Genomic DNA, 27,947 nt, shown 5'->3' with positions numbered 1-27,947 from the left:
CTATAGCCCAGATAGAAACTAACTGCCAACATGCAACTGCTTCAAACATATTTATTACTATTTTTACTCTAAAGTTCACTAATAACCCTGCCACGCGTGCTGGTGTAATGCGACAACAGGCCTGAGTTCCCGCCTCTGGACAGGCTGAGCACCGCTGTCCAGGGACACCGGTCTTAGGTGAGGCAGCTTTCTGAGGGGATCCCAGGTGCAGCATCTCAGGATGCCAGAGAGGGGAGGGGTGCGAGGAACACCTGTGCGCACAAGTCCGGGCCGTGCTGGGGGTGGACGGCCACCTTGTCATGGCTCCACACCCTGACTGATTTGGGAGCCCCAGAGAACACTCTAGGAAGGTTAAGACATGATCAAGGCATCCGTGAGACCATGACAGGGACGTGCTGGGTTTCTGTGGCTCGAAGGCTTGGATGAGAGCTTCATTTTTCAATCACACAGCTGCAATGCAGAAAGGCATCAGGAGGCCTGGCCTGGTATTTGGAACCGAAGAGGTGGCCCGATTGTAGGCTACAGCTGTATCGAGTGCTCTGTGGTTTCCAGGTGGCTGTCATAGTGACTAAGGAGTCCTTCAGTGTTTTCTCATTAACACCCTGTTCCATGGACGGCACTTCATATTTTCCAAAGCCCTTTCAATGTATCTGCAGCTTTTCTTCTGGGCACTCTAGCTCACACCCAGTCCCACTCACCGGCGCTGGTTTAGACCTGTCAAGTTCTTGAGCTGATACAGGGAAGAAAAGGGAATGATGAGGCCTTGCCCTGTCCCTAGGACTCCAATGGGAAAGATTGGGATTTTCAAGGTGGCAGGCATGGCTAAGACCCACAGATCTGACATGCCAGGGGCCCGGAAGTCAGCAATGTTTTTTAATGGCAGCAAAAAAAAGAGGGAATTCGGGATCAGAGACTGGGGCTGAACCACAGTCAGTCTTATTAGCAGCTTTCTAGTTTAAAGCTTTTGGGATCCTTGACATATGCTGTAAGGATCACAGGGCAGGAGTGGACCGGGAGGAGGGCAGGTATGAGCGGGACAGTACTCACCGTCACTGCTGCACCCATGAGTCCCTGCACCAGTGCCTCTCCAGTAGACTTCACCTAGAAGGAGTCAGGGTCAGGTTCTCTTAAGCCCCCAACACAAGCTCAAAGGTGAAACAGGCAGGACAATCGGTCCCCTCATGAGGACCCTAGGGACTGGAGGAAGAGCCTATGGACACGACCACAAATGGGCCACATGTGGCTTTTAGGGAAGGGCTGGTATGAGGAAAAGCCAGCCAGACTCCCTGGGCAGGTCCTCAGGACTGTCCTCTGAGGCCAAAGGGGAACAAGAGAACAGACTGGTGACCAGCTGTGGCCTGAGGAAGGTGGTGTGCCTAATGAGGTGGCTTCCCGAAGGGGAAGCCCCGACTACCTGCTTGGCAGTGTGGCCCATGTTCATTGCATCATTAATCCGGTTTTCCAGGAAGCGCCAAGTGTCCTCATAGTCTGGGGAGGAGTCCTGCATCATCACCAGCTCTGTCGTGTTGTAGATGCCAGCCAGCACAGCTCGGCGTGTATACCAGTTAAACTGCAAAGAAACCCACGCAGGAAGGTAGACTGGGAGAAGTCTGGGGTGGTTCCTACCCAAAGCCACAGGCACACATAGGCTCCCTCCTGATCTCTTTCCCCCAAAGATACATTTGTCCCCCCTGGATAACATTACTGTTCTCAAACTTGGCTGGGCATCAAAATTACCTGGGAGATTAAAATGCAAGATCCTGGACCCAACCTCTTAGAGCTTAGAGTCAGGGGGTCTGAAAAAGTGCAAGGAATCTGGATGTCTGATAAGCATCCCAGATGATTTCGCCACATCCAGTCCATTTTGAAACTGCTGGCGAAAAGACTAAGTCTTAGGCCACCTAAACTCTGGAGAGGCTCTATGGTCAGCCAGTTATGAGCATGCTGTGGTGTGTTCATTAGTCACATGAGGGTGGAGACAGGACCATGGACAGATCAGAACACCTGGGACCAGCTGCCGGTTCCGGTCCCTCAGCCACTCGGGCTGGCCCAGCAAACTGCTCGTCGGAGCACGAGCTCAGCTGCTTTGTGTTTTATTCCTTTAATTTCTCAGCTTTCTAATTTCACTTTCTCACCAACTCTGTTGGTGGTTGTACTCCCACACGGGGGAAGCTTATTAAAGTCCTTTGTTAGAACTGGGGCAGGGGAATCTCTTTGCCTCCCCAGCCTGGATTCCACAAAGCACCATCACAAATTAATTTCTTTTATGAAGGTATACTTTTTATTTTTTAATTTCCTACCAGAAATAATGATAGCATTAATAAGTCAGATTCTTTCCTGGTGCCTGTTTAAAGGCTTATTCATCTCTTAGCAAAGCAGGCCAAAGCGGGCTGGGGGGAGGGAGTTCCTTTTCAAAGCAACGGGTGGCTCCATGGCGGTTTTTTGTTTTGTTTTTTTTTTTGAATTAGGCTCCATGCCCAGCATGGAGCTCAAACTCATGACCCTGAGATCAAGACCCAAGGTGAAATCAAGAGTCGGACACGTAACCAACTGAGCCACCCAGGCGCCCCCCCTTTTTAAAAATCAGTCTCATAAAAGACACACGCTGAGAAAGCCCACTGCAGAATCTGAATCTTAGGAGACCAGGGGGAAATGCCTATAAAATGGCAGCCCAGTCACCACTAGAGGTCAGAGGGAACAACTGCCTATTTGTGCTAGAGTGCTGGCCCTTGAGTGAGGACCTGGCTCCCACTGTGGCTTGTTGAGGGACCTTCCCCACCCCTCGCCTCTCCTTCCCAAGACAAGGATGGCACTGCAGGCCCCCTGAAGGGATCTGTGATCAAAGAACTTTCACAAACTTCCCCAAGAAACACTTAACCCAAGCTCTTCCCGGTACCCTGTGTTTGCAGAAAACACTCACGTCAGTGGACTGGTCCCCAGCGTAGTGCCACATGTCATCCACCATACTGGTGATCAGGCTGAGGCTGGATGGGATGTTGTGAGGGAGCATGAGGATGCTGAGGGCCTGAGGAGAGAAGGACGGAGAAATAGGTACCACACACAGGAACAACAGCGCACCTCAGCCCTCCGCGGTGGTGTGTAGAAGGGCCTGCCCAGCTCTCCTGCTGATGCCCGCTATCGCCCCCTCGCTGGTGTGAGCTCCTGGCAGCTAACAATGCTGGCTACAGCTGATGGGAGCCAGGGGCAGATCCTACCCTCAGCTGGCCCATTCAGCTTCTCCATCCCCAGCATGTGAACTTGGGAAGACTGGCAGCCAGAGGGTCTAGCCTGGTCTAACAGTACTGAGAGCAAGGATGGGGGAGGGCACCCTGTTCTGTAACACAGAGGAAGAGGCAGAGATGGGAGAAGGGTCGGGGGTGGTTTCTCGGTCCAAATCCCAGGCCATTCCCAGGGCCCAGCAGCATTCCTGCCCTCAATGCCCCACCGTAGCCTCATAATAAATTCCTCCCTGGTGTTTTGCTTAATTCAAGTTGGTTTCTGGTACCTGAAACCAAAAATCCTTCAACTCACACAAGCAGTGGCACCACCCAGAGCTGCTTCCTTAACAGACACACCCCTGAGAGGACAAGGTCTTGTCACCTTACAAACTCAAAAATCCACTGGCTGTGGCCTGTGGGAGCTGGTCAGAGGCCCTGGATTGGCTGGAAAGTTTTCTTACTGAAGGAGCCCAGAAGAAAACGTGCTGAATTGGAAGGCAGCTGGGGCCCAATACACGCACTTCCACTGCTTTAACTGCAAGGTGGACCGAGTCAAGGCCAGAGGTCTGAAGAGCAAGTGTGGCAGGCACAGGCAGGGACGGGACTTTGCTCGCTGTACTCCCCGCACACGCAGCCTGGGGTGAGACGCACCGCAGGTGTTCCAGTGCCTGTCCACTGACTGACTGACACTACACGCTCAGTGGTATCCCGGTGCATGGGGTCACGAGACCATCTCCGATGTCCTCTCATGCCTGATGCGCTTAGACTCCATTTTCTTAACTAAGAGAATGACCCACACAGTGACATGCTTGGAAACCAGAAAAAAGAAGCTTCCGAAAAGGGGATAAAAAGCCTTTGGAATGAATACTCCCAATTCTCAAGCACCACATGGACAGCTGGCAAAAACATCCCACTCCTCTGACATCCAGAACACCTTAGGCCTGTTAATGGCGATAGCCAAAAAACACCTTTCATTTTCTAGTCTCCGTGACGGATTCCTCCTCACTGAAGAGCTGGTGGCACACTCCGGCCACTGGGACCCAACACAGATGTGACCTAGTTCCCTGGGCCACTCACCTTTCTAGGAACTGAAACCCAGGTGGCTCTGTCCTCCCTCTGGCACTCCCCAGGCTGCGCTCCCTAGCTCCACCGAGCGCACTGAGACTCCCTGGGCCTGTGCAGATTAACAAGCTAATTTCTGCAGAATGTGCAAGATCCTCTGAGGGCTAGGCGCTGAGAACTAAGACCATGAATACGTTGTTGCCCTGCAGCCTAGATATGGACTCTGTACCCGGGGCCAGTGCTCAATGTACGGGATCAGCATTCTCAGTCTGGTTTCCACTGCGTCCCTTAGGAACTGGTCTGTCTTCTTCTTCCTGGAAGAGGGAAAAGAAAACAGTGTGTCTCGGGTCAAAGGCATGGTCTCAGTGCTATAACCGCTTACTCGGTTCTAGGGAGGGGCGTCCCACCAGCTCCTGCTGCTGGCCTGTCACAGATGCAGCTGTGTTCGAGGCCCATCCAAGCAGCAGGGCTGCTCCATGCTCCTCTCTTTCGGCTCTGCTTAGATTGGCCTCCTGGGGCAGTTGGTGGGGCCTGAGCCCCACCCCCCCAGCCCCGATCCTTAGCTGGCACCCTGAGCAATAATGCCACAGGACTTACTCGGCCTGGCCCAGCTGCACCAGCTTCTGCTCCTCTTCCAGCACATGAGCGAGCCGAGCATTGCACTGGGTCACAAAATGCAGTATCAGCTCACTGCCGTCATTGCCAAACATGCTGGCTGCTGCACTGGACAGACCCAGAGACTACAAACGGAGAGAGGGAAAACAGGAGAGCGGTAGACAGATGTAGTGGCCCTGCGCTGCCTGTTCCTCACTACTGCCTCTTTTGCTAGTAACAGCAGACTGATTCTTTTTTTTTTTTTTTTTAAAGATTTTATTTATTTATTTGACAGAGATAGAGACAGCCAGCGAGAGAGGGAACACAAGCAGGGGGAGTGGGAGAGGAAGAAGCAGGCTCATAGCGGAGGAGCCTGACGTGGGGCTCGATCCCGTAACGCTGGGATCACGCCCTGAGCTGGAGGCAGACGCTTAACCGCTGTGCCACCCAGGCGCCCCAGCAGACTGATTCTTAATGGGCTAACCCTACTCTTCACGCCTGGTCCCTGTGGTTTGGGTGAAGCTGACCAGCAGTCCCTCCATACTCCATCAAGCCCCCCGGTGTACTGTACAGCATGAGGTCCAGGCTGGGATAAGTGGAGTTCACAGTGACTCCAGTGGCATGGCTCAGGGACGTGCCCAGGACCCAGTCCAGAACCTGAGAGGCCACCTCTGGGCTTCTGCTAGTGCTGATGGGAAAGAAGTGCTCTCTTCCCACGGGGCTGCTGAACCGTTTTTAGTCCTGCCTGGGAAGCCCGTGCTGACAATGAAGCTCACAGAGAGGAAAGCAAAGCAGACAGGATGGACAGACGATTTCCAGCAGCACAATCTAAGCACACCATGCCCGAGCTGCTTCCAGACTTTTCTGTTATGAAATGAGCCCAAACGCTCCCTTTCCTGCCTGAGCCAGTCAAAACTGAGTTCTGACACTTGCAACCTAGAGCCCTAATACAAAAAAAGGGGCTGGGAAGAGCACTCAGCTCTTCCTCGCCAATTCACCTAACCTAAATTTCCTGGAAATTAGGCTTCTCAGTTGTTATAAAAAACAAAAACCAAAAAACATTTTCTCTAATGAGTCAAGGAGTTCACCCAGCCATGAAGACCCTCTGCTAGTCTTGCTGTACAGCAGTCATTGAGCATCGACTAGAGACAGAACCCTGACGGCACCAGGGACGGAGGGCAGAGAATAAAAAAAAGGATTCACTCTGATCCCCAGTGTTGCGAGTGGAGACAGTGCCTGTGTTTACACGGCCTTTCCAGAAGGCCATTTGGCAGGCTTCACACCAGACGCACAGCGGCATCAGTACTAACGGGGCCCGTGTGCTGTGTCAGGCACTCCGCCAAGCACACGACACACACCATCTCACCGCGGCCTCGCAGCAGCTCCAGCTGCTGGGCGTCATCCTCACCCCACTCTACAGACAAGGCAACTGAGGCTCAGAGCTCTTCACCACCAGGCTATGCTGCTTCTACCATGTGTGCGACAAGACCCTCAAAAATACACATGCTTGGGCACAGCTGGCTCAGGGGGTAGAGCGTGCCACTCTTGAGCTTGGGGGTGTGGATTCAAGCCCCCTGCTGGGTGGAGGGATTAAATAAACAAATATTTAAATACATATATACACACATGCTCTCTGGATGTAGAGAGTTACTGTCTCAGCCCCAAGGCCGCCCTCAGCTTCCTGACACAGGGGCTGGAGCTCCACCAGCTACACCCCCGGCTCCATGGAGGGAGGAAGGGACTTGGCCCTTCCCGTCGTCTTCCCTGTCTGCTAGTGGCTCCTGTGGGCATCTCCCCAGCCACACTGCTTCACCACATGCTTCACCACGGCCGCCGTACTTCCTCCGGTGGCTGCGGCGGAGCCGGGCTGCCCCTCTGGCGGCCCCCGCAGGACTGGTTCCGGCCAGCCACCGCCCTCCCCTGCCCCAGACCCTCTCTCTGAGCTTAGAGACAGCAGCGCCAGCAGAGGCAGCGGGAGTTCCGCCTCCACAGGGGCTCTCCTTCGAGCTTCTCGTTGTAACAATTCCACTTTTTCCCTCCGTCCCCTTAGCCCTGGAGGTGGGAGCCACTTCCTGCAGCTGCAGGCCCCATAACACCCTAGAGGGTTCTTCTTCTGCTGCCAGTGACCCGGTTACCAACTTTCCACCTAGCTCACCATTCTTTGTATTAAATTCTATCTGAATAACTGGTGTGGTCTCTGTCCCCTGGCGGATACGCTCCCCGAAACAGCAACTCCACTTCGCCAAATGCACCTAAATGTGTTGTACAAATAGGTTCAGAATATGAAAAAATTGGAAACAACCCAAATGTTCATCAATCAAGGCCAAGTAAACACAATGGGTATTATGCAGCCGCCACGAATGAAGACATACAGAGTGAAAAAGACCAGTTACCCATAGAGTAATTCAGTATAAGATTTTTCCAAACAATCCTGTTATATTTCTGTCTTCTACTTGTTCCACCACTTCCTGTAATGATTCTTCCGAACATTCTCTGCCACCCTCAAATCTTGTCTCCTCCTACCCTTTCCCAAGTTCAGGTTTATGAGACAACCGCTCCTACTTCACAGAGAACAGAAGCTGACTCCAGGGATCTCCCTGAACATTCTAGAAACTAAACCTGCAGCTGTCTTCTCCAACCTCACCCCTAATCCACCTAAGACCAGTCCTGCCACTCATTTTCTGGATCTCCTAGTTCTCACCAACAAGGGACTTTGCACTTCTGACTTTGCCACTTTCTCTTGTACCTTACCTCACCCTTGTTTCTGTGTTCTTCTGGCCGGTGCTCAAACATGCTCATCCTTCCATCCCACCTTTCCTGCAAGCTTGGGAGAAGTGAATCCGGAGTTCCTTTGCTCTCTGTTCTTACGGAGCTCTCGCAGGGCAGTCTGGCTCTGCTTGACAATTCTCTGCACCACAGCCTCAACACAAGCCTACAGCTTAGCCTAAAGCAGCCATCTGTCCCAGTGCAGGAGGAGTGTACTGAGAAAAATCAGGTGTGTTGGTCTCTTAAATGGTGCCTTCTTGAGAGTTTTCAAACACCAGATTTCATCAGTTCTAAGATGCACCTATTTTATCATTTTTTTAAAAATTTTTATTTGGAAGTAATCTTGACACCCAACATGGGGCTCAAACTCACAACCCTAAGATCAAGAGTCGCATGCTCTACCAACTGAGCCAGCCAGCTGTCCCCTATTTTTTATTTTTTTAAGATTTATTTATTTATTTGAAGGGGAGGCGGGGTTGGGGGGAACAAAGGGAGAGGGAGAGAATCTCAAGCACACTCCTGGCTCAGCGGGGAGCCCAACCTGGGGCTCAATCTCATGACCCTGAGATCATGCCCTGAGCCGAAACCAACAGTCGGGTGCTTAACCGACTGAGCCACCCAGATGCCCCCCTATTTTTTCAATTTAAACAATCAGTGTGAATTATTCAGTTGAAAATGTGTCCTAAGTAGTATTTTTTCTTCTCTAGTGATGCCCAACATAACGGTGCTTCTTACAACCACTGCCATTTTAGGGGCAATGAGATGTGGTTGTTGTGATCATTGGCAATGCTTGCCGAACGGGCTGCCTCTAGAACCCAGCTCGCAGGAACCAACTCCGTGGTATAATCTTTCCAAGCTAAAAAATAAAGCCATTTCACCCTATTGGGGAAAAAACCACCTCCCCCCGCAAAATCCTGTAGCGGTGAGGGGCTCGCCGCCGGGCGGGAAGAAACCGTGAGGCCGTCTGCTCCGGCTGGTCCCGGTCAGGCTGCGCACCCCGTCCCACACACACCTGGGCTCCTTCCGCGATCGCCTCTGCTGTCCACCCGTGCGCAGGCACGAAGTCCAGGGCTGCCGTCAGGATGCGGTGCTGCAGCTGCTCCTCACTCTCGTGGTCCTCCTCCTCCTCGCCGCCCTGATCTGTGTACCTGACCCCCACACCAAGAGAGACATGGCCACGGCGCCCAGCACACCTCGTCTCGCCGCTGCGGCCCCACAGGCGCGATGTGCTTGACCGGAACCCGGAGGCTCGGTGCCGCCTCTGAGCACAAGCTGGGAAGACATTTACTTCTGTGCCAGTGCTGCTATTTCCACGCCGACAGGACAAAAATGCTATCATCTTTCTCCTCTCATATAGTGGCTGAGAGAAGGGATCCAGGGAGCGAGGCCACGTCATGGGAAGGCTCCCACGGCACCCTGGATTTCTCTGTTTAAGCTCTTAGCACACTGTTTATCTGTATTTGTACCACATGCTAACTCCAGGGCCTGGCGCAAAGTAGATCCTAAAAACATATCTGCTGAATTGAAATGAAAAGTACTTTAATTGGGAGACCAGAAAAATGACAGGAACACCCTAATTCCAGCGCTAGAGGAACTTCTCAGTGGCAGGATTACGAAGAAAAACACGTAATGGAAGTGTAAATTTATCTTCATCCTAGATGGTAATTTGGCCCCATGTATGTAACAAAATGCTAAATGTGCACATCCTTTGATTCAGTACTCCCACCGCTGAGAGAGAATCGTATTATATTTTTACACCAGTGAAGGAAATCTAAATATTCATCGGTAAAAAATAGGTTAAATAAATTATAATACTGCCATTTGCTGGAATATTATGCAACCACTACAATCATACAGACTGAGAAAACATTAAAAATGTATTGTTGAGGGAAAAAGCAGGTTCTGGAACGGCATGTATAGTGTAATTACTTACTTATTACATACAGATTTATACATGGGATGTATTTAGAAAAATGTCTAAAAGGATACTCACAAAAACATTACCGTTATTTCTGGGTTTGTGATTTTTGGTCATTTTTGCTTTATTTTTCTGAATTTCTTTGTACTGTTTAGATATTTTAGAGTTAACAGGCACAATTTTCAAAAAATCCCCATAGATTCCTTTCATAGATAGCCTCGAAAATTATGGAAAGTGAAAAAGGGGATAAAGAGGAGAGAGGAAGGAAAGGAAGGACGGATATACCCAAGCATGCAAAATGGCCAGAAACAGATGAATGGGGGTTCTGGTGCATACCTGGGGGGTGAACGAGAAGATTCTGGACTAGGTTCTTCTGCCTCGTGTGTCTCAGAACGTTGCTGAGAAAAAGATGGGGGAGGTCGTTGCTTCTGCTCATCTGAAGACTTTAGCTGCATGACTGAAGCATGGAAGGCACATGACACCACAGCTGATTGGCAACGGGACACTGAAACAAAAACTGGGCTGGTCAGTCTGGGACACTTACCAGAGAAGAGTCTTTGAAACCCGGAATGGTGCAAGGGATGGGGGAGAGGAAAAGTAGGGCTGAGTCTACTCCAGAGCCACTTATACAACTGCTGAGTCCCAAACAAAAATTTTGGGTAAGTTGGCAACCTTGTGATGTGATGTGGTGGCAAAATCATGAGCCAGGTAACAGAAGACCTGGCTCCTAGGCCAGCTGCTATCATTTGTTAACTGTGTTAATGGACAAACTACTACACCCCAATGAGCATGATTTTTAAATATGCAAATTAAGAGTAATAATCTGTTTGCTCAATGGGAGTGTTGTGAAGCCCAATCAAAATGTGAAAGTGATCTGAAAATGTTATATATGTATATCATAGCAAGAGCACTGGACTAGAAATTAGAAGGTCTGAGTACTGACTCCCAGCGTTTATATGCTATCTTCAGACGGGTCCTGCATGGCTCGAACTCACGACCCTGAGATCAAGACCTGGGCTGAGAGGCCTGGGTGGCTCAGTCAGTTAAGCATCCGCCTTCAGCTCAGGTCATGATCCCAGGGTCCTGGGATTGAGTCCCACTTTGCTCTCTGCTCAACAGGGAGTCTGCTTCTCTCTCTCTCTCACTCTCCCTTTGTGTTCTCCCTCTCTCTCTCTCAAATAAATAAATAAAATATTAAAAAGAAAAGAAAAGAAAGACAGACCTGAGCTGAGATCAAGAGTCAGATGCTCAAACGACTAAGCCACCCAGGTACCCCTATCATAAAAAAATTCATACAAGTTGAAAGAACTACGACATGAACACCTGTACATCCACCTAGGTTTACAGATCTATCAGCTCTTCATGCATCAATCCAGCTTATTTTTTTTTAAAGATTTTTATTTATTTATTGGACCGAGATAGAGACAGCCAGCAAGAGAGGGAACACAAGCAGGGGGAGTGGGAGAGGAAGAAGCAGGCTCATAGCGGAGGAGCCTGATGTGGGGCTCGATCCCATAATGCCGGGACCACACCCTGAGCCGAAGGCAGACACTTAACCGCTGTGCCACCCAGGCGCCCCTCTAGCTTATTTTTTTTAATCCAGCTTATTTTTGATGCATTTGTAGCAACTCCCAGTATTCTTCCACTCTACACATTCTGACATGCATACCATTAACCAGAGTCCAATATTTATTTACTGTTCTTTTATTGAGGTGACAGTTATATACAATTAAGTGCACAAATCTTATCTGTGCCAATTCTGAGATTTAACAAAGGTATACACTTGCACAACCTGAACCCCTAGCTAGAGATTAGCACCCCAGAAAGTTCCCTCATGCTCTTTCCCAGTCACTCCCCACTAACACTGTTGTGAAATTTTCATCCTAGCCTGTCCTAGAATTTCATCTAAATAGAATCATACAGTATATCTTTTGTGTAAAACTTCTTTTGCACACTCTTTTTTTAGGCAGATTCGTAGTTTTGCAGAAATTGATTGTTATTTCTTATTGCTGAGTAGTATTTCATTAAGAAACACTATTCTGTTGATGAGCACCGGGGTTGTTTCAGCCTTGTCTATCATGAATAAAGTTCCTATAAATGTACTTCTCCAAACCTTTTGGTGGACATATGCTTTCATCTCTCTTGGGTACATACCTAGGAGTGGCTCTGCTGGGTCATAGGCATTACTTTAACTAAACGCATATAGTTCGGAGTTTTGTATAAAAACAAAAGGTCTTTCTTTCTTTCTTTCTCTTTCTTTCTTTCTCTTTCTTTCTTTCTTTTTTTCTGTACTAACTCAGGGAACAATGAACCTAAACACAGAACAGTTTGTGTAAAAATACCAATATTTTAGTATTCGTACCAAAAAAATGGAATACTCTTAGAACTTTGAAAAGGATAGGAGAGGTCCCAAAGCACGACTGTGGAACCACTGAGGTTCGCAAGAAGATTTCTGATGAAATGCAGGAAATTATTTATTTCATTAATTATATATTTATGTTAATGCATCAATGTGTTCATTCTATTTACGTATGGTGACACTGGTTTTCCATTTATAGTAGCAACATAAAGTAACCTCTTCTAAAGTAGACATCTATAGTTTAAGAACTCGGATGTACAAACGAAGACACGGACTCTGTTGTGGGAATAATCATAGAATTATTGAAGTGGTGAGGAAATAACTGTCTTAGGAGCTCTCTGTGGCTGTTTCCAACTCCGTCCCCAGAGTGGCCCTGCCCAGGGCCTTGGCAACAGAGTTATTAAAAGGCTCGGTCCGGGTCTACCAGTCTGCAACTGCCCAGCTGTGTGACCTTGGGCACCCACAGCTCTCTCTGGGGCTCCATTAAATGGGAGTGACAGGCCCTGCTCCGCTACTCTTTGCCCATCACATTTCGAGAATGGAGGCAGAAATCAGCCAGGCGGCCCCCCAGAGTCCAGGACGACGGCGGCTCCGCGCCAATGCCCTTCACGTCACCTTGCTCGCGGAACGCCACGACGGCCTCTTCCGCCCCGCACCCAGCCCAGTCGGCTTCTTGCCCCCTCCCTCCTCCTCCCCGCTCCCCGGCTCGGTCGCCCCCTCACCGGGCAGGCACCGTAGCTGCAGGAGCCTCCAGCCCGCCCTGCCGAGCGCGCCGGACACCGAAGCCACCGCCGCCGCCATCTTAGAAGCGGGCACGCCGCCGACTGTGACGCGACGAGCACCCCCAGGAGCTCCGCGAGGCCACTTCCGCCCTGCCCGCGGTCCCGCGGCCTCCTCTTCTCGCGAGAGGCGCGAGGTGGGAAGCCGGCGGCACCGGAGAAGCCGGGAGCGAGCCCCGGGAGGCAGGTGAGCGTTGTGCATGCGGCCCAGGAGCCCGATCTGCCCAACCGTCCCACCCTTGTCCCTAGAGCCTCTTGTTTCCTATTCCCAGCCCCGTCCCTCGGTGGGCACCGAACCATGACCACCTCCCTAGGGAGCACGGCCGGCTTTTGCCGGGGGAAGCCGATGTAGGGGACTGGTCGGCCCTGCGTGTCCCGGGCTCCTGGCGCTGTGGCTTCTTGCCCTTCCCGGGCTGCCTCGTCTCCCGCGCTGCCGGAATCGATCTGAAGCCCTGGAGACGGCTCGCTGAGTGGGTAGAGCCTTCACGACCGGGGTCTGAGATCTGCTTCTGCTAACACCCAGCCGTTGTGACCTTGGGCCTCAGCCCCTTGTCTCAAACACTAGGGGAGCTGAAGTCTCGGTCTCTGGGGGTACCTGAACCCTCAGGTTGTAATTTTGAGCCAGTGACTTGCCAGAACCTCCAAAGTGTGGAGTTGGTGTTGTTAAATAACAAACATTTAACCGGCTAACTTTTAAAGATCTAGTTGGCTTTACTGAACTACATGAATTGGGAAGCATCCCACCTAAGTAGAGAGGAGCGCCAAAGAGCTACAGTAAAAAAAGGGTTTTTTAAAGGCAGAGGGGGGTGAGACGGGGAAGTCATAAAGGGAAGAAAAGGATTATTTCAGGCAAGGTCACCTTCCTTTGGGGGACAGACGGGGTCTGTTAGGCAGTTACCTTACTAAGGCTGACCAGAAAATTCCAGACTGATCTCTTAAGATTATGTTCCTGGAGAAGGTTGAAACTGCAGTTAGGTTAGGTATTAGTTTCTGTTTGGTGCTAATGTGGGCTTAGCACAAGTGACTTCATTTGGGGCCTGTTTTCTTCTTAACAGTTTAATTGAAAATTTCCCGAACTTGCCAGATCAAAAGAACCATCTAGGATTTGTAGGATCTGAAGTTTGAGAAAGGCCGGTGTTGTTCATTCTGACATTGAGTGCTAATCTCTGAGTGACTCAGGGAGGTCACGGACTAGGCACTAAACTGAAGTGTAAATGCAGAGTGCCTCACTGTGGTATCTGTCATCAGGGAAGGCTTCCATATTAATAGGGAGAACTAAATGATTTTGGGATTAGGGAGAACTGATGTCAGGAGCTAAGCATGTCATTCCGTAAATTTTGTGTTTGCAGTTAGACCCTTGTCTTTGTATCTGTTTTGCACAACCCTTATCAACTGTAGTCTTTTCAAAACATCTTGCCCTCTTCTTCCTTGGTGTGGGGGAAGCCCTCCTAAGCCAAACCTACTCCCCAAATGTTAAAATTCCAGATCCACATCTCTGGATTTCATTAAAACACTATTGATCTGCCCATGAGGTTTTGTTTTTTGAGTTCTATCCGCCCATCTTCAAATGAGCCTTTCCTGTGGAAATTCTAGCTCTGGGGTATCCTTCCTGAAACCCTCAATTCTTGACACACACACCTAATTGCCTGGAGACAGTCTTCCATTTCTTTTTCTTTGAGTTTTTTGTTTCCTTGTTGATTATCACCTTTTTTTCTATGTGTGCTCGAGTCAGTTAAAATTTTCTTTTCTGATAACGTTCAGTATTCTCAGAATTCTTTTTATGTACCTGACTCAAAAAGATTTGATCCTTGGTTTGAACTGATACGCAAATTTCAATCTTATTTTTTTTTTCTTTTGGCCCCCTTCATCGTGAAGAGGAGCCAACTGCCTACGATTTGATGTTTATTGGGTACTTGAGAAATAAACAAATGCCTCTCCAGAAGATACGTGCAGACCTCTGCTTTCCCTTGGGCGCGTGGCTGCAGCAGTGAGCTCCGGAGAGGTGGCTAACAAACAAGACCCAGAAGTGACAATGACTTCTTCAACTTCTCCTCTTTTTATATGTGAAAGTAGGCTCTGAGTCACACTTCTAACTCTGTCCCTCAGGCGCCAGACGTCTTTTTCCTTTGTTTTTTAAAAAGACAGACTGCCAACAACACAGAACTCCGATGGTGAACAGTAGCATCCTTTGGCTTTTAGATACTTAGAAGAGCCCTGTCTCCCGTTTTATTCAGAAGATGCCGACCGCGAGTGGTGGCTGTCTGTGTTTTGAGGGTTAATGTTTAATAAGTGCATTTTATGAGCTTCCTCTCGCCGTAGAAGATTAGTTTGGGGGGATGTGGGACACAAGGCATTTTACATTCTTGTAATGTACTGACACAGTCCCACGGGAGTGGTGTCTCTGATGTCATCAAGTGCAGCTCTTACACTGTAATTCTAACAGTGAAAAAGAAGCTTCACATCTCTCCCTAGGGAGTCCTCAGCAGGCATGGCTTAGGAGAAAGAATAGGTTTTATAGGGACTCTTTGAAGCAAAGGCAAATAAACTGGCCATCCAAGAACTCGGAGTTCCCTCAGAACATTATTTCGTTGAGCACTGTGTGCCAGGCCCTGCTGAGTGCTTTTGCATATTTTTATCTCATTTTTACAGCAGCCTGGCAAAACATGAGATGATTATTCCTACTTTATTGATAAGAAAAGAGAGAGGCTAATAACTGACCCGTGGTCATGGAGTTCCTAAGTAGAGGATCCAGTGGTAGACGGTACCCCGTTTCATCTGTATTCAAAATGTGTGCTCGATAAGACGGCCTCCAGCAAGTTGCCAGAAAGGTCTAGACACCTGGCATTTTGTTTTTCTCTGGCTAACAAGTAACCTTTTGCTCCTTCTTTCTTTAATGATGGTTTTTCTGTGAGTCCAGTGCGAGGTTGTAGTTGGTGGTGGTGGGCAGGGAGCTTGTCCCTTTCTGTTGTCCCAGGGGAGAACCTGTACCAATATTCTAGAAACCAGTCCTTTATTTCTTATAACTTAATGCCCAGCAATCCATATTCCTGTCTTCCCTGGCTGGTTCTTAAATGGGACATCGATCCCAAGTTGCTTACCTTAAAGATTTGTGGGAGTTCTCCTGCAACGTCATGTGAGAGTTAAAAGCTTAAAAGTTTCAGTTCTTGATTGTGTGCTTTTTCAGGATTTAAAAATAATCCAGTGACTAAGGAGACCTGCTTATATGATAACACTTGGTATCCTTTCACTGGGGCTTGAAGTCAGGTCAGGATAATAAAAGAGTGGGCATCCTACATGGAAGCAAATAGATAAAAGGTATGATTGAAGCAAAAAAGGCGGAGGTTTTTCATAGAACAAGGACGGATTCACTTTGGAGAGGTGGGAAATATAGACGGAGCCAGATCATGGAGGACCTGTTTCCAGAAAAATGAGTTTTGGTTTCTCTCTAGAAAGGAAACTTCTTTAGCAATTGAGTGACAAAATCAAAGTACGATAGTATTTAAGGATGACTAGCTAACTTGGCCATCTTCTGTAGGCAGAGAAGCCAGTCATCTGAAGTGAGTATTTTTGAAGAAGGAAGGGGGTAACAGACATGGCTTAAATTCAGCCCCAGAGTATCTGGTGGCATCCTCGTGCCAGGGTTAGCAACTCCTGCCAAAGATGGACGTGTTCAGCACAACACTGACCCCTGCTTGACCTACCATGGCTCCTGCCTTTGTGCCATTTATTAGAGCTATTGTGAGTCGGGAACTTAATGACATTAATGCTGAAGAAAGAAAGGAGGAGCTAAGCAGAATGCTATCGCCTGACCTGATTGCATCGTGAGCACATTCTATACCCCTCTCTGTATCAAGTGGAAGAGAAAGTTGACCCATGGTGGTGGCGGTGGGCGAGGGATCTCCGTAGGTTAAAAGCCTGAGCTTTACAGTCACATGGATTCGGACTCAAATTCTAGGTCTTGCTTTATCCCACATTTACTAGTTGTGTGACCTGGCAAAGCCAATGGCTTCGGTTTTCTGTCTGTAAAATGGGAATAATACCGAGTTTAAGGTTGTGCTGAGGTTCAGTTGGGATAATGTATGTAAGGTGCTTCGAACAGCCTGGGTAATACTATTGATCATTGCAGATTCAATGGGATTGAATTTCCATATTTTGCTGAAAGGGAAAATATCACTATCCAATTCACCAAGTTTAAATATGTTGTCTCTTTCTTAAAAAAACATTAAGCTCATGGTTGCATCACGTCTGCCAATTTATTTGTCTTCTTTGCTGAGTCATACTTTTGCCTAGTTAATGTCCTGTGTGTTTTATATTCTGTTCAAGCTGAGTTGTCCCAATCAAAGCAGAAATAATCTTTCTCCTTCAGCCTCCTTACTTGATTGCCAAGTCAGGACTCTCTTCAAGGAAGCAGCCTGCCTCGTTTGAGAACGTGGGGGTTACGGATCCTTGAGATAATAATGGGATCATTATTTCAGTCCCTCTAGTGTCCACAGGAAGATGTCCTAATGTGGTCAGCATGCCGTGGTGGGGGGGTCGGAATTAGGTGGTGATTCTAATCGTGTTTGCTGGTACCTCATGTCTCTGCTCAGTCCTGGCTCTTCTCTGGCCTGTAGGTTTTAGGTCCATCAGCAAGGCAGGAATGGCAGATTTTGGGATCTCAGCTGGCCAGTCTGTGGCTGTGGTCTGGGATAAGTCATCCCCCTTGGAGGCTCTGAAAGATCTGGTGGATAAGCTTCAAACATTAACTGGTGATGAGGGCCAAGTGTCTGTGGAAAACATCAACCAGCTGTTGCAATGTAAGTACCTACCCACGTTGTCTTTACAGGGCTGCGGGGGTTGATGGGAGTGCAAGGAACATGGTTCCTTGATATCTGAGTTTTTGTTCTGGGTGGCGCACGACGGCAGTGGGCAGACACCCTGTTGTCTTTCAGTTGAGACACAGTGGACCTAGGAACGTGGTTCCTTGGTATCTGAGTTTTTGTTCTGGGTGGCGCACGACGGCAGTGGGCAGACACCCTGTTGTCTTTCAGTTGAGACACAGTGGACCTAAGAGTGTAGTCGATTTATATAAGTATGTTATTTCTTATTAGATAGTCCACATTTTTTTAAAGACTTTATTTATTTGAAAGAAAGAGTGAGGACAAGCAGGGGGAGCGGCTGAGGGAGAAGCAGACTCCCCATGGAGCAGGGAGCCCGATGCGGGGCTCGATCCCAGGACCCTGAGATCATGACCCAAGCCGAAGGCAGCCGCTTAACCGACTGAGCCACCCAGGCGCCCTGATAGTCCACATTTTTTTAAAAAGCGTACTCTTCAGCCAGCGTTCTTTTATACTTCTTTTCCTGAACGTGTAAAAGGATATGGAATGAAGAAGACCGAGGGACAGCAGCAGCTTCATTGCCCGTCTTGCTAGTACGGTGGTGTAATAGCATTTCCTGGACGGGTAGCTCTTCCTTCTTTCCAGGCCAGCCCCAGAGCCTCTCCGGGGTCTTGGGAAGGGCTGGGCAGATTGCTTCTGGGGCCTGGGTGATTGCTGACCAGAATCTGCCTCCTTTTCAGCTGCCCACAAAGAATCTAGCTTTGACGTCATTCTGTCGGGTGTAGTTCCTGGCAGTACGGCTCTGCACAGCGCTGAGATTTTGGCTGAGATGGCTCGGATCCTGCGGCCTGGCGGATGTCTTTTTCTGAGGGAGCCAGTAGAGACAGCTGTAGGTAAGGAAATCTTCGTTTGGAAGATTGGAATTTAACAGCCTCGAATCTTCAGGTGTGTTCGCTGCATCTCTCGGAGCAGGAGCTGCCATTCGGAGGTCCTCCTCCTTGGTGGTAAATGATCGTAAAAATCTGAAGCAACGCATCTGAGGGAATGTGATCTTTGACCCACCCGGTAGGTAGTAAAATAGAAGGAAACTGCCTAGCGGAACCTGGCTGGGTCCTTTAACGGGCCGGATGGTTCAACTGTGTTACATCTGTACCGCGGAAAACCGTCACAAGGAAACGGAACGAGCCACTCATTGGTGCAACAACTTGGATCATGCCGAGGAGAAAACAGCCAGTCCCAAAGGCATGCATGCTGCGTGATGCTGTGCATATAACATTCTGGGAATAACGGAGTTCTAGGGGGGCCACACTGATGATTGTTCGGAGGGGAAGGCGGGAGGTGCGCGAGGCTGGAAAGCGGTCACAGGAGGGCTCCTCATGACTGTGGGAATGCTCACACGCAGCCGTGCACACACACACAAGTGCCTGTGAAACCGGTGAGGTCTCGGTAGCCCTGTGGACCCTCGGTGACCGTTCCCTGGTCTTCCTAGCGTGCCGCACTTGTGCAAGGTGTTCCCATGGGGAGAAGGGGGCGAAGGGTCCTTCTTTTGTAAACTTCCTGTGCATCTATAGTGACTTCAAAATAAAAAGTTAGACGTCTGGAAGTCTGAGAGTGATGAGTCGTAATTACTGAATCATGTGAAACTGAGGGTGGGATCCAGGAAATGAAAACCTCTTTTTTGCTCGATGGTGAAGCTGCCAAAGAGCCAGGCCATTCTGAACTTGTAACCTTTTCCATCCATATGTGATGACTTGATCTGTAAATACAGTCAGAAAATGAAAGTATTTTGAAATGCGTAAAGGGGGTCATGTGGACCGCGGACACCAGCGTTCTGCGTTGGGAGCGTGGGCCGTGGGCGGCCGCACCTAGCATCTCTCTGTCCAAACAGTGCAGAGAGAACACTCGTGTGCTTTACAGTTAGTGCCTCACCTTCCTTCTCACTCAGTGTCCGACAACCCCGGGAAGGTCCTTCCAAGGAGCCCGGAGTGATACGGAACAGTAACAATGGAATTATTACATGACGCTTAAGGGCATAGGTGAGAGCACTTTCAACAACCGAAGGGATCTGTCAAATTAAAATACCATCACCATTACTGTTTTATGGCTGCCTGACCCAAACAGGATGGAGCCTTTATGATTTTTCCTGCTTTGACCCATAAAGCCACTAATTGGGGTTTTCCTCTTGGCAGTTAACAACAGCAGAGTGAGGACGACCTCTAAGCTGTGCTCGGCCCTGACTCTTTCTGGTCTCGTGGAAGTGAAAGAGGTATGTTGGTCGGCCACCTTCTTTGCTGGGAATTGAAAGCTCGGGTGACGACACCCAGGATCTCTGTCCGTCCATCTAGAGAGAATCGGGGGAGGAGCGCCCTGAAGGTGAGGTGCACCGGGAAGAGCTTTGTGTGTAGGATACGGGGTGCCTCAAAGGACAGAACCTCTGGAACAACTCTCCTTTGAAGAGACTCCGCTGGGGCCCAGGGGGTTGGGGTACGTTGTGGTCTTGGTACTGGGGTAGTGGTGCTGCCCGCGGTGGCAGGGAGAGAGCCACACAGGTCCCTTACTGACACAGATCTTAGGCCCAGGTAAAACGTGGGCAGCTGAATCGTTCTCAGATACTTGGTGGAGGCTGGAGTGGCTTGGGAGAGACGATCCCATTTCTGACAATTCAGTAAAAATATTTAGATTAAACAGAGGTGTTTCTATTTCTGCCTCCTTCTTTGATGTTGAAACTTCCGTGTGTGAGAGGTAAGCGCGACGCCATGATAAATGTTATACCACTGATCTGCAGCATGACCTAGGGCCTCAGTTTCTTTATGCCCACTCTTTCTTATTTTTCATTTTCGTGTAATGCTCATACAAATTCAATTAATACTGAAGAACATAGAATTAGAAAGTGACATTCCAGGCCTTCCTCACACTTCCCTCCCCCAGAGGAAACCACCAGCACATTTTTTGTGTGTGGCTGCTCAGACCCTTTTCTGTATTTACCGGTGTGTGTATGTGAGAGAGAGAGAGACAGGGAGAGAGACTGACAGATACTTTTTTAAGGTAAATGAGGTCGTATGTATCCGTTGTTCAGTCAGTAGCATTTTCTCCCACCTTTCAGTATCTTCCACGTCATCCCCCTCAGCGCATCGCCCCTCGCTCTTCTTAACGACGTAACTACATTGAGAGCTATGGGGGCTGCGGTTTATTTAACCATTCGGTAGTTGTTGGACACAGAGGTCGCACTCCCCCATTTTTTTTCTACCTTTAGCGTCTGCTACTTCTTCTCGAGAAAATCTTTCCCTCCCTCTGGTTTTCTCGCCCTCATTCCGCTGTTTATCGCGGGCGTGCTTCCCTGCTGTAGGCTTAGTGCTGTTCGCGTCTGACTCCGCTGGGCATTCGTCATCACTTCAACCCGCGGAATGACTGCACGGTGCCCGGCACCTCAGAGACAGCGATTTGGTAAACATTTTAAAACTTTCCAGAGGCTTGGCTCAAAGTAAGCACATAGACCAAAGGATACTCTAGGGTACAGATCACCGAGAAACTGACCGTGAGGCACGAGGTGACATCTGTCATCCCCTGCTGTTAGATGCTTAATAACACAGAAACAAGTATTTTTTGCCTGTGTAGGTGGACATAGTACCACATCATTTTGTGTAAAGAGTGTGTGCTTTTGATGTCTTGAATTGTAGCTGCAGCGGGAGTCCTTGAGCCCCGAAGAGATTCAGTCTGTCCACGAACACCTGGATTACCAAAGCGACAGCTTGCTCTCTCTGTACGTCACAGGCAAAAAACCCAACTTTGAAGTGGGTTCCTCTAGTCAGCTGAAGCTTTCTCTTGCCAAGAAGACTTCTCCTCCAGGTAAGACTGGCCCGGGGACATCATTCTGTCCAGGTGGGCCTAGAAGGACATCTTTGACATTGAACCAGAGACCTAGATAGAGGCGGTGATGTCTCCAGAGGATTAGTCCTTCCTTCATTTCTGTCATTTCCAAATGGAAGAATGTTTAAGTTCTGTTGTCCCGGGCATATTCAGATCCAAATGTGAAATAACGCATAGCTGTTAACCTCGCTCAGCCCCTCCTGCACCGGAAGACACTGAAGCCCCCAGACTCTAGAGGCCTGAGCCACATGGTTTAGCTTTCCATGCCCCAGAATTAACGACATTCGTCCTCAGGAGATCTCCCAGTGGTGGTCGTGGTTGGTAAGAGTGGCCTGCCCCTCTGCCCTGATGTCCTTTCTGTGCCAGTAAAGTCAGCTTTTCTTACTTTGAGGAGCTTAAGCTACTTGTAAAAATATATCTTCTCAGAAAGTTGCACCTGCCCTTTGCCACCCCTGCCCCTCATCACTGTTTCCTGACGCCTGGATTGAGAGAAACCGGCAGAATGTGCAGGTGCATTCACACTGCTCTGCCTTGGCTGGCCGGCTGCACTCTTGAAGAAATCCGCTGGAATCCCAGCCTTTGGGTTCATGCTTCCGGAATGGGCAGGAAGGGCTCGGAGGAGCAGTTTGCCCGGGGGACGGTCTGAGCCTCCACGGGCAACGGTGACCTTCAAGGATGCGCTGGGCCCCAAGGCCCGTCCGAGGGCCCGCCCATGCTGACTCTGGGCTCAGCTCTCAGGGCCTTCCCTGCACAGACAGGGTCGGGAGGGGTGAGGGTCGCGTCGGCCTCTGGTTTGCGTCACCCGCTGTCCCTGGCTCCGGGCCGGTTTTCTTGTCCGTGACAGGTTCACATGAGGCAGAAGCTGTGGCCCACTTTCCCACTTAGTCTTGCGCTCTCCCGCAGTAGGTCTAGGGAGGACGACCGGCCCCCGCTTCTAGGGACGGAAACTAAGATGAGGACAGAGCAGTGTGGGGGAGGTCGAGCACGGCGGACAGACTCCCGTGTGTGGCTCTGTCGCTGTGGCTAAGCGTCGGAGCCCGTTTCCTCATCTGTGAAGTTCGGACGGCACCTATCACCTTAAAAGGGGCTTAGCAGGACTTAATCACACAGCGCATATGAGCCACTTAGCTCAGGATCTGCCGCAGAGCAGGGGCTTCGAGATCCTGGCGTCTGTCTGCGAAGCGACGGGCCCCAGGCCATGCCTCCTCCCAGCGGTGGAGCAGGGCCGCGGACCCAAGCGTCCTGACTGCCCATCCGTGTGCTCCCCACAGAGCCTCGGGAGAAAGCACGCACACAGGCCTGTGGTTTGTTTCCACTGCTTTGACCGAGCTCTTTTTCTTTTATTGCTCGGACGCAGTGAAGCCTGCCGTGGACCCTGCCGCGGCCAAGCTCTGGACCCTGTCCGCCAACGACATGGAGGACGAGAGCGTGGTGAGTCGGCCTGCGGTCCGTGGACTCCTTCCTGTGCGGCGTCGCGGCTCTGCCTGGGGCTGGCAGTTTTGATTTAGAAGGAAACTCCGCATCGGTGGCATTTTAACATTTTTTTGGCATCGCTTTTCCCCACAGATTTTCTCGTTCTCACTTCCTGTGATATGTTAAAGATTCTGGTGGGCATGTGTGAGCCTGAAAAGAGTTTGTCAGCTAAAATATGTTACTGGCTCCTTGGTGTGGGCAAGTCATTGCACACTGTCTTAAAAGCAGTACTTGTCCATCTTTGATCAATACTGTCTGTTACACAGCTCTTCGTTTCTGCAACTGCTGAAGTTACAGTGATAGCAAAACAGGTTAGGGTTCATGTCCTCATAAAATCTACAGATGAACTGTCCACATGTTTATCCAAGAATTACACAAATGTACATATCGTTATTTGCCTTTCTCTCTGGAATTATACAGAAAATATTTTATTCCCTTTTTCACATGACAGCTCTTCATATATGCAGATTAATAGATACAACACCTCTCTTTTTGTTCTTCCTGCTCCCTCCCCCACCACACACTCTCTCACATTCTCTACACGTCGTAAATTCCTTCCCAGGCCCCTCACAACCTAGTGCATCTTCTGTGGACATAGTTCACGGTGGTGGTCGGCTTGAATGTGATTATTAGCCCAGAGTAGGTCAGTGGGTACCCTCTCTACCTGGGCCGTAGAAACCCGCTACCACAGCCCTTTACTCAGCCTTCTGGCAGCAGAGACCGTGACCGTGTCACTAACTTCTTCAAACGCTCTCTAGGATCTTATTGACTCAGACGAGCTGCTGGATCCAGAAGATTTTAAGAAGCCGGATCCAGCTTCCCTGCGGGCTCCTTCATGTGGAGAAGGGAAAAAGAGGAAAGCCTGCAAGAACTGGTAAGTGTTAGCATAAGCAGAGTCTGTGGGCTGCTTCTAATGGCTTCTGAGTCTCAAGGAATCATAGTACTTGACTATTATTGAACTATTTATTTTATTGTGAAATGTATATTCACCAGGTATGCTTTAAAGAGTAATAGAAATGAACAGCTGTGTACTGATGGCCCAGGTTAAGAATCAGAAACATGACTAGTGTCTCAGACGTCACCTCTCCATGCTTCCTTGGCTGCATCTTGCTCCCTTTCCCCATGAAGGTTACCATCCTCCCAAGTTCGTGTTAATCCTTTTTGGCTTATTTGATGGTTTACCACTTAGTTTGAAGCTCCAAATGATAAATTCTTGAGTTGTGAAGAACGGAGTAGGAGGCCCAAAGCTGGTGCGGCAAGGAAAGGTCAGTACCCTGCATCCGTGAAGCCTCCCAGTGAAAGTTAAGGTCAGCAGGGCCTTCTGGGCTGAGCTCTTTGAGGGTCTCCCAGATTCCCTTCCGGGAAGTCAGCGGGGAGAGTCGTGGGAGAGCTCTGGGACACCCAGGGCATGCGCAGAGGGAACACCAGGCAGGGCTGTAGTGTGACGCGGTAACTGGGTGGCCAGCAGAAGTGTGGTCAGAGGGTGTGAGCTGCTCGGGCTGTTCTGCTATAAGCCCCCCGGGAGGTCTGCAGAGCAGCCGTGTCCTCAGCAGATCAGCAGGGCGGGGAGGGACAGGAAAGCTGAGTGATAGCAGCACGTGGTCAAGATAAGCCAGGGACAGGGTCTGGGCTGGCCTGCCTGTGCTCAGGGACAAGGAATGGTATGACGGTGGCTTGATTTGTGACAGTGGCAGCTGTAAGCCCATCTGTCTCCCGGGCCCCTGCTCCAGTGCGCTCATGTGACTCTGTCCACGGCAGAGCTGAGATCTGGGGGTCCCCCCCCCACTGTTCCACTCAGGGCCCCCCTCCTGACTTACATTAGCTCTTCTGGCTCTTGTAGCCCCGGCTGCTTTCTTGGTTTTCTCTCGCACTTTGGTGGAGTCCATTCTCCAGTAGCTGCTTTAGAAAGGTGACTTGAGAGGCAGGTTTTGTGTTTTAGGTTTGTTTTCAGACTTTGTATGGCTAAATGGTCTTTTTTCTATTCTCATCAATGATTGGTCATTTGGGTATGGAAATCTAGGTTGGAAATAATTTTCTTACATGATTTTGAAGACATTTCTGTCTTTTTTCCAGTGATTGTGATGAAGGTATCTGAGGCCATTCTGTTTCTTGATCCTTTCTGTAAGACCTCTTGTCCCATTTTGGAAGTTTGTAGAATCTTCTTTATCCCTGGTATCATTTTATAATATGTCTTGAATACAGGTCTGTTCGTATCTTTTTCACTAGCCACTCGATGCCACTTTTCAGTCTAGAAGTCATACCCGTAGTCCTGGGAAATATTCTTGAATTCTGTATGTGAGTTTCGTCTTCTCTCTTTGCTTTTTCTGTCTGTGGCCTGTTCTCAGACGTTGGGCCTCTTTAATTGGCCCTATCATTTTCTTTATTTCTTTATGCTCTACTTTCTGGGAAATTTCTGGAGGTTTATCCTCCAAAATTTCGGTGAGTTACTTTATTTCTACTGTCGTGTTTTTAATTTCCATGATTTTTTTTTTGGTTGGCACCCTCTTTTTATTTTGCGGGTGTGATCTCTTCTCTTTTCCCTTGAGGTTCGTGAGAGTTCTTTGTGGCTTTCTTCCTCCCTGCATAGTCTCTATTTCTTCCAACTTGCTGTTTTCTTTCTTTTTTTTTTTTTTAAAGATTTTATTGATAGGAAGAGTGAGCAAGCGAGAGAGCGCAAGAGCATGAAGGGGAAGGGGCAGAGGAAGAGGGAGAAGCAGACTCCCCACTGAGCAGGGAGCCCACCGAGGGGCTCAATCCCAGGACCCCAGGAGCTGAAGGCAGACACTGACTGAGCCACCCAGGTGCCCCTAACTTGCTTTTTTCTTTTAGGAGGACTTCTACCTCCCAGGAAGCTCCATCGTCTCTATGATTAAGAGGGGAGGACAGAAAGCTGGGAGCCCTGAGCTTAGCGCTGGGATTCGTTGACCGTGCTTAGTGAGGGGAGCCTGAATGGGCCTGTGGGGGACACTGCAAAGTCAGCATCTTTGGGTCTTTTTCCCTTTGGGGTGGTTAGATTTTTCAGAGAAGGGTTTTTCCAGTGCCACCTCTTCCTTCTGGAGGTTTTGGGGTGTGATGTGGGTGGAGAGTCAGCCTGCTCAGCGGTGGCTACCTCACCGCCTGCTCGGACTTTGACTCTCCTCAGTCGGAGTCACCTCTTCCCCTCCCTCTGCTGCGGTTTCCAGCGCTGAATTGCCGCTGTCTCCCTTCCCACAGTCCCTGTCTTTGCGGGTTAGGTCTTTCCTGAAGTTTCGGTGGGACCTCGAGAGAAAGTAAAGTAGACGCCTGCATTCAGTCTGTCCTCGTAACCTGGAAACCTCAGTGTTGGTATTTTTGCATTCATTTTATGGACGGAAAGGGTGGTGAAAAGTTAACCGGTGGTGTGTGGGCTTGCTGAATCATGAGTGTTTTTTTAAGTATGAAGGTTGCCAGCATTCACAAATCAGATTTCAAGTAAAAATCGAAATTTTTTCTGTCCTTAGCTTCGGAAAACGGTTAACGTGGGGTCTGCTTGTCCCCACAGCATTACCCAGCTGAAGCCGAGGAGTGGCCAGCCTGTGTAGACAGGGCATCTCCCCCCGGGTCTCCCGTTGCCCACCACTCTGTCTCCCTAACAGCCTCGCGCGCTTACCTTGTCAGCCTGGCCCCGCGGGTGTTTGAGTTAAGACGTCCTGGTATAAAGGGAGCAGTTTCAGAGCACGTTTGCACTCTGCCAAGGACTTGGAGCGCCTGGGTGATGGCACATCTCACTCACAAGCTCTTGATTTTCCCCCAGCACCTGTGGCCTCGCAGAAGAACTGGAAAAAGAGAAGTCAAGGGATCAGGCGAGCTCCCAGCCCAAGTCAGCCTGTGGAAATGTAAATATCTGGATCATTACTCAATACAAAACCCCCGGTGGGACTGGGCCTCATCCTAAGCCCAACAGACACTAGCTCCGGTTACTGCCCAAATTTTTTAATAATGGGCAAATATGTGAGAACGTGTATGTAGGAGAGAGGTCATCCCCTGAGAGGGGGTTAGTGTGCTCGTGCCTGTGGGGGGGGGGGGGGCTCCTGTCCTTTATTTTTGGCCCTGTCCTTCCACGTAGTGGCCTGATGCCATTCAGACATTTGGCTGAGCTCGCTATGATTTGAATGGCTGAGAATATAGAAACACGGCCTCCTAAGGGACTTCTTGAGACCACTGTTTTTCATAAAACCAGAGCTCTTAAAACCTCTTCGTATTTGGGTTTCGTTTGGACCCACATATGCACCCAACCATTTCCATCAGGCCACCGTGGCCATGTTACGAACCGAGGGGTCCCTCTCTTGCCCGTGTATCTGGGACGCACGGACACCCAGCTTCCCTGTGTGATCGGCTCTTCTCTCGACAGTGCTACCTGGGCGACGCTTTCCGCTGTGCCAGCTGCCCCTACCTCGGGATGCCAGCCTTCAAACCTGGGGAGCAGGTGCTCCTGAGCCCCAGCAACCTCAGTGATGCCTAGGAGGGACCCGCCGTGGCGCACATCTGCTCCTCCGGCCACCTCCACCCCTCCCATCCCACCACTGCGGCTCCTTGCCCCTCCTCTGCACTTGCTCGCTCTCTGCTTGAAATCCATTTGCAGGGAGTGTGCTCGGGCCACGCAGTGCAGCGGGCTCTGGGGTGCAGTGGTGTGCGGTGCTGCTATCCAAAGACCTAAGTGTCACGGGCCCTGGTTCCTCCCCAGTGGGGGGACCTGTTTCTCCACCTCGTGTGAGGGAGCATGTCCTGAAGAGGCCGCTCTGCCAGCATCACAGTGCTGACCCGTCACTCGGAGCCCAGACACCCTGGAGTACTAGCGTTCTGTGACAGAGAGGGCCCCCGCCCCACTTCCAGCTCAGCACTAGTGCCACGAGCTGTCTTCCAGAGGCGGCAGTCTCCTCAACACGGCAGCGGTTGGTGACGTGAGTCACGTGTCTCACGGCCTCCTAAGGGCATCAAAGGAATCACCCATTGGTTGCCATGATCATACTTCGTGTCCCTCTGTCCCTTCCGTCCCACCTCACCCCTGTTCTGCTGTATTATACCTGTCTCGTGGTTCCTGTTCATCCAGTTATTAAAGTTGTGTCCTTCAGTGTA

The 27,947-nt window shown here is 49.8% G+C and overlaps 2 protein-coding genes across 2 annotated transcripts; one reads left to right on the top strand and one right to left on the bottom strand.

The window, feature by feature from the left end:
• Positions 1-37: 37 nt before the first annotated feature.
• COQ9 (coenzyme Q9) lies at positions 38-12,789 on the bottom strand. Its single transcript, XM_040633354.1, has 9 exons — positions 12,640-12,789; positions 9,895-10,063; positions 8,653-8,788; positions 4,878-5,020; positions 4,510-4,594; positions 2,921-3,025; positions 1,415-1,570; positions 1,048-1,101; positions 38-730 (listed from the first exon to the last, which is right to left on the bottom strand). Exons 1-9 carry the CDS (start codon positions 12,716-12,718, stop codon positions 695-697), a joined length of 963 nt encoding a protein of 320 aa, XP_040489288.1. The 5' UTR covers positions 12,719-12,789; the 3' UTR covers positions 38-694.
• Positions 12,766-27,947, top strand: CIAPIN1 (cytokine induced apoptosis inhibitor 1). The gene is made up of 9 exons (XM_008702595.2): positions 12,766-12,883; positions 17,310-17,492; positions 18,254-18,406; positions 19,703-19,779; positions 21,191-21,359; positions 22,738-22,811; positions 23,612-23,727; positions 26,626-26,707; positions 27,223-27,947. The coding sequence occupies exons 2-9, from the start codon at positions 17,336-17,338 to the stop codon at positions 27,331-27,333; spliced, it is 939 nt and encodes a 312-aa protein (XP_008700817.1). The 5' UTR covers positions 12,766-12,883; positions 17,310-17,335; the 3' UTR covers positions 27,334-27,947.

Source organism: Ursus maritimus, unplaced genomic scaffold, assembly GCF_017311325.1.
Source record: "Ursus maritimus isolate PB19 unplaced genomic scaffold, ASM1731132v1 scaffold_19, whole genome shotgun sequence".
In the NCBI taxonomy this organism is placed as follows: domain Eukaryota; kingdom Metazoa; phylum Chordata; class Mammalia; order Carnivora; family Ursidae; genus Ursus; species Ursus maritimus.
This window is presented reverse-complemented; position numbering and strand designations above follow the sequence as displayed.

What these genes read in the sequence shown, in the direction of transcription:
- COQ9 (XM_040633354.1), bottom strand. Translation starts at nt 12,718, where the DNA reads ATGGCGGCGGCGGTGGCTTCGGTGTCCGGCGCGCTCGGCAGGGCGGGC. An exon ending in TCTTCTCGTTCACCCCCCAG is followed by an intron (nt 8,789 to 9,894) that starts GTATGCACCAGA and finishes TGTGGGGGTCAG; the next exon opens with GTACACAGATCAGGGCGGCG. An exon ending in CGATCGCGGAAGGAGCCCAG is followed by an intron (nt 5,021 to 8,652) that starts GTGTGTGTGGGA and finishes CTCCGTTTGTAG; the next exon opens with TCTCTGGGTCTGTCCAGTGC.
- CIAPIN1 (XM_008702595.2), top strand. Translation starts at nt 17,336, where the DNA reads ATGGCAGATTTTGGGATCTCAGCTGGCCAGTCTGTGGCTGTGGTCTGG. An exon ending in GTCTCGTGGAAGTGAAAGAG is followed by an intron (nt 19,780 to 21,190) that starts GTATGTTGGTCG and finishes CTTGAATTGTAG; the next exon opens with CTGCAGCGGGAGTCCTTGAG. An exon ending in ACATGGAGGACGAGAGCGTG is followed by an intron (nt 22,812 to 23,611) that starts GTGAGTCGGCCT and finishes AACGCTCTCTAG; the next exon opens with GATCTTATTGACTCAGACGA.